This window comes from Sprattus sprattus, assembly GCF_963457725.1.
Source record: "Sprattus sprattus genome assembly, chromosome: 17".
Classification (NCBI taxonomy): Eukaryota; Metazoa; Chordata; class Actinopteri; order Clupeiformes; family Clupeidae; genus Sprattus; species Sprattus sprattus.
Genome location: NC_137915.1, coordinates 5,067,939 through 5,073,938, shown reverse-complemented (window position 1 = coordinate 5,073,938; position 6,000 = coordinate 5,067,939). Strand labels below are relative to the sequence as shown.

General features: G+C 45.0%; 1 protein-coding gene across 1 annotated transcript in view; it reads left to right on the top strand.

Moving 5' to 3' along the window:
• Window positions 1-6,000, top strand: part of myo3a (myosin IIIA) — a gene marked incomplete at both ends in the record, with an annotated part of 36,969 nt that overhangs the window by 25,631 nt on the left and 5,338 nt on the right. Inside the window, 4 exons of the mRNA XM_080855112.1 lie at window positions 616-1,400; window positions 1,524-1,915; window positions 2,153-2,291; window positions 5,832-5,923. Coding sequence (XP_080711238.1) covers window positions 616-1,400; window positions 1,524-1,915; window positions 2,153-2,291; window positions 5,832-5,923 — 1,408 coding nt within the window. The remainder of the gene's footprint in view (window positions 1-615; window positions 1,401-1,523; window positions 1,916-2,152; window positions 2,292-5,831; window positions 5,924-6,000) is intronic.

Sequence of the window (6,000 nt, the reverse complement as noted above, 5' to 3'; positions counted from 1 at the left end):
ACACACACACACACACACACACACACACCAGACACACACACACACACACACACACACACACGCCAGACACATTGGTAAAGACAGTTCTGAGACAGACACATTGGTAGAGCCAGACCTAAATGGGTGCAGCGGTGCAGATGGGATTTTTAAACTGGGGGGGGGGGGGCGCTTACATCGCCTCATCAGCTGTGCAAAGTTATTAACTGATGATTGTCGCCTTACGTAGGGAGAGTGGGGGGGACGGATCAGGGTCACTATGAATCTGAGGGGGGCCAGGTCCCCCCCGTCCCCAGTGCTATCTGCGCCCCTGAATGGGTACATGAGTTCCAAGCAGGGCTGCAAAACGGCCAGTTTTCCCTTCAGCAGTTAGCATCATGCCAGTGTGTTTAGAATGCTATAAAATGAACATTTACACAACATGTTGTTGATTGGTAAAGCCAGACCTAAATGGGAATGTGATATCCAAGCAGTGCTGCAAAACGGCCAGTTTTCCCTTCAGCAGTTACCATCATGCCAGTGTATTTAGAATGCTATAGAATGAATGAAAATAGAATGCTACACAACATGTTGTTGATAAGTGCCTGTCATTATTCACCCACTCTTCTTCATTCCCAGAGAGGCCATGGAGCAGGAAAGGGCCAGTGAGGATGAGGAGATCACACCGACGCAAACCCCTGTCCCCATGGAAGAGGACCTCATCCGGGCAGAGGAAGCTGCGATGGCTGGAGAAGCAGGCCTGGCCAGTGGGTCTGGAGGGGCCGACGGAGGAACGACTGAAGAGGAGGATGAAACTAAGGCTGCCGTCTGTCTCCAGAGCAACTTCAGGGGCCACAAAGAGAGGAAGAAGTACAAGGAGCGCAGGAAGACCTTGGCCGGGCAAGAGCTGGCCATGACCTCACCACACGGCTCCACAGACGATTTGGAACCAGAGCTTGTTGCTATGCAAGAGGAAGAGGAAGAGGGAGCGGAAGAGGATGAGGAAGAGGAACAGACGGAGCAAGCTGAACCTGAAGGGGAGAACCAGGAAGGAGTCGAGGGAGATCCAGACCCGGAACAGGAAGCCAAGGCCGCCACGGTCCTCCAGAGTAACTTCAGAGGGCACAAGGAACGCCAGCGTCTGGAGAAGGAGGGGAAGATTCCCAAGAAAGCGAAGGGTGTCCCCAAGGAGCATGAAGAGCCTTTCCCTGAGCCGCCCCCAGTGGACGAAGCCACGGAGTTACAGGAGGCGTGTGAGGAGGTCGATGTTGAGCAGGAGCAGGATGCAGCCGGGGGCGACGGGGGGGAGGAGGATGAGGCGAGGGCCGCTGTGGTTCTCCAGAGCAACTTCAGGGGCCACAAGGAGCGCAAGAAGCTGCAGGAAGAAGGTAAGATACCCAATAAAAAGGAGAAGAAGACGACGTGTGAGCCTTCACCAGAGCCTTTAGCTGAGGCACCCCTGCCAGATCCGACACAGCCTGCTTCTGAACCAAAAACTGAATCAGAACTTGAGGTAGAGCTAGAGACTGAATGTGTGCGTGAATCAGGGCAAGAGCCAGATGGAGAACAGCCTTGTTCGAGCGAGCCAGACGTTGACGAAGAGAAGGCTGCCACTGTGCTCCAAAGCAATTTCCGAGGACACAGAGAGAGGAAGAAGCTCAAGGAGAAGAGAGGAGAAACACAACAAGAAAAGGGATATAAAACGAACATGGAGGAGGAAGAGAATACGGAAGAATATGAAGAGGTTGAGGATGAGGTTCTGGAGATCACCGATATCCATGTGGAGCACCGCACATCCGTGGCACAGCAGGATGAGCTCCATGATGAAGAACAGGCGGCCGTAAAAATCCAGAGCACCTTCAGGGGCCAAAAGGACAGGAAGAATCTAAAGGCTGCCGCCCAGAGAGAGGCGGAGGAACTGGAGGACTTCTCCACACAGGTAACTTTACATGAACCTATAGTGTTTCAAACCAGATTACATATTTTAAACCAAAATGTAGGGTCTTTACAGATGCAGAAATACTCTTGCATGGGCCTCACCATTCAAGGTCATGGATGGAGGTCAAGGTCATAAAAGAACTTCGTAGACCTAGCACATATTCCAAGGATGTTAAGCATGTGTGCCATTTTGTTCTGGTCCTGAAGGAACAACACTCTAAACTCTTGTGATCCTCAGATCTCCAAGGCCTCACAGGACTGCTATACCGTGCAGCTGAAACTGAACGAGATCATCCTCGCCCACCAGATGGACCCAAGCAGCAATGGCATGTTCATGAAGGGAAAAGCTGTGAATGGCATCGCTCATCAACAGTCAGGTGGGCACTATTTACATTTAATGTAAATGTTGTTTACTAAGTCTGTGTTGTGGTCACCAACAATGATCATGCTGTAGATGCACTTTTTTTATCTGTATTGGAATGTCTTATGTCTGGACCCCAGGAAGAATAGTCTCCACTACGGTGTAGACTAATGGGGATCTTTAATAAACTAAACTACTGCATGGGCTGGGTGTAGAATTCAGTTGTGTTTGAACTGAAGCTGCACACCAAAACACAGGACAAGCTGTGCTGAACTAAGGCAAATACATATGCATTCAGAGTGACATTAAGTCTGCAGCAGGATTCTGTAGCTCGGACTGAACCATTTCCTGGGCAGGGGGGCATAATATATCATAAATAAATCATTGGGGTGTGATTGGCTGTTTTAATACGCCCTTAAACTGCACTGCAAGGGTAAAAGATGTATCAACGACCTTGCGTGTATTATTGTTTATCTACTATTTCAAACAATATATCTACTGTATAGTTGCCTGTTTTACTGGTAAACTGTTTTAACCAACCCCAGTGGTTCTTTATTTTCATGGACATTCTTGAGGGTCATTAGTAGGACATTAGTATGTTTTTTAAGTCCAAGCTAGATAGAAACAAGAATAATACGAGACTGAATGACAAATAGAGTGGGTTGCAATAGCCAATGTGATAGAACTCTGTGTATTACAGTGGGGAGTCCCAAGGGACCCTCTGGTGTTATATTTTACTGTCGATGACTTCTTTAAGATACACAGAGCTGACACACTGTTTTTTAACTCAGGTTTTCTTTATTTTCTTTTTTTGGGGGGGTTTTAATCCTCCCATCGCACCCGCTGCCTCAGGTGCAGAGACAGATTGAAAAAGCCCAGCTTCTGTTATTGGGTGTCAGTCCCCCCAGCCAGCTGAGATCTTATCAGTGAAAGAACGTCCCATTTCTCTCCCGTGGCACCTGATCAGATACAGAAAAAAAAAGAAACAAAAGGCAAAAGTGGGAGATGTCAAGTGCTTAAACAGGAAAGTGTTTCTTGGACGAGATGCGTCATCAGCCAACTCCCAGTGCGGCTCAGGATCTGTTGTTGGTCTGATCGCGTCGGGTGATATATGTAATTGCTTTAGGACTGATGAGCTAGGGAACTTAAGATGGCTAAGATTATATTATCTGTGGTTTCACCTCATGTCCACACAGAACATACAAAATCATTGTGTCTGAAGCCATTACTTTGATTTGCCATGGGTTCCCATTCTTTTGATAACTTCAGTGTGGATGACGTTATGGACTCCCCATTTCTCCCAAATTTGTTGTGGTTTAATTTCTGCTATATCTGCTATTCCTTCTATTTTTCAAAACGCATGAGTTTAACTGTTGGCTTATAAGCCATATCGTCATAAAATTGTATTTCGAAGAGAGTGAGTGTGTGTGTGTGTGTGTGTATGTGTGTGTGTGTGTGTGTGTGTGTGTGTGTGTGTGTGTGTGTGTGTGTGTGTGTGTGTGTGTGTGTGTGTGTGTGTGTATGTGTGTGTCTGTGTGTGTCTGTGTGTGTTTCTGTGTTTCTGTGTTTCTGTGTGTCTGTGTGTCTGTGTGTCTGTGTGTCTGTGTGCGTGTGTGTTTGAAGACTGGGCTAACCTTTTCAGTACCCATTAATCAGAAACCTAGAAAATGGTTGCCATGGGCAAATCAATTCCTCCAATTCAATCCATCTCAAATCTATCAGTTTAGTGCAAGGGTGCCACACACAGAGTGTGAATATTGGGCTGGTTTACACGCCTTCACTGACCACTTTCGAGCGGCCAGACCCATGTAATATAAGGTGCTGTGTAAATGTTCTTGGTTGGAAGAGACGCACTTGAAGAGTTTTCAAACCACTTTAATTAGTTCACTGGAATTTCATTAAAGTATAAAATTTTTTTTTTTTTTTTTAAATTAGTGAAGAAGAAACCACATGCCATGGCTAATACTAGTGATAAGTAAGCAAACAGAAATGTCATGTTTTAATGCATGTTGATAAGGTGGGCAGTTCAGTCTTGTGGCAGTCACATTCTCTTCTCTAATGCTTTTAGCATAATAATCTAATAAACAATTCAACATGTAACCAGATTACCTGTAGGCGCCCATCTTAGCAAGAAATACAACTGAGCAATAATTTCAATTTTGAATGCCAATCACATTGCTCTTTATGCAAAAGGTCATTAAATGCTAATTATGTTTCAGTTGGGAAGTGCTCCTGCAATTACAGTGACCATTAAATTGAAAGCCCCCTGAATTGGCTTTATTCCCTTTGAGCAATCAAGGCTCATGGTCGACCTTTCAGAAAAGCTTGTACAATAAACATGACAATGTTTTTTGTCTTCTCATTTGGCGTTCCTAGACATTGATGGATTGTTCCTGTGGAGGCTTTCTTGGGCTAAACCCAACACAGTTACTGGATGGGAAATATAATGATCAGACATGTTTTGGTTAAAATAGCATTATAGAATAAAATATATAACTGAAAGATCAACAATTTAATGAATAAACATGTATCTCTGTCTCTCAAGGTAGTACGGCAGGGCTCACAATGAAAATAAGAAAGTGGCCGAGGCATAGAGCAACGCAATGCTCAGACCACAATAAATATGTTCGTTTAAACAAAGTTCTATCTCGTTGTAAGGTGATCTGAAATACTAATTTCTAAACAACAGAAAGAAACGTCCCGCTCCTGTAAAGAATCTTACAGCTTTGATAGATCAGAATGCCTGAGATGCTCCTAGAATACATTAAACTAACATTAATGAGCATTGCGTTTTGCTCTGGAAGTTGAACTTGATTTAACTGGACTTAGCACTCTGCTCCCATGTCACTAACTTAACACTAGTGTGACAACCGCCGCTAAACCCTAGGAAACAATCGAAAATATACCATTTTTACCAGCGCTGGTTAGTGTAATCCCCACATAAATGCAAAAAAAAAAAAAAAAAAAAACTTTACCCAGTACAAGCACACGCAGAGAAACTGTTCTGTGATAATAGCTAGGTCAGCTGAAGCCTAGAACATGCTGTGACTGCCAGGGGATTTCTGATTGATTGTTGTCGAAAAAAATTAAAACTACATGCGCCCCGGGGTTAAGCTGTCAGTAGTGGCCTCCGTTCAATAAGGACACTGGTATCCGCTGTGGAAAGTGTTTGTGTGTGATCCCACTTTAAAGGATTGCCCTCCTGTTTTCCCCCTCAGCGACTGCTTTGAAAGGAGTCCATTGAAAAACACATAGAAGTTACTAGACAGCCAAGCTATACCAGCAGGAGCCTTTGTGTGCTCTCCTCTCCACTAGCTGGGATGGAGGGCCTTCTCCTGAGCTGTGCCATTGTGTGAAGCATATTGGAAATGGCATTTTCCCCTCAGCCTGTCTCTTAAGTGGAGAATTGACAGTTTTGGCAGACAAATAGCCCTGCTCACGTCTTAATTGCAAAGCGCCTTTTCACAGAAATTCAATATATTTCCAGTTGCAAGAGAGAGCGGCAGAGTTTGATGCTGTTGTTAACCAAAGGCTGCTGTTTTTGTTCTGCTCTTAGTCGACCCTAAGCATTTACGCACTCCCCGGCGAACACAGAAACCAAAGACGCTCAACACGCCAGAAGATTCTACATACTACACCCTCATCCATGTAAGTCACATACTACACCCTCATCCATACTACACCCTCATCCATGTAAGTCACATACTACACCCTCATCCATACTA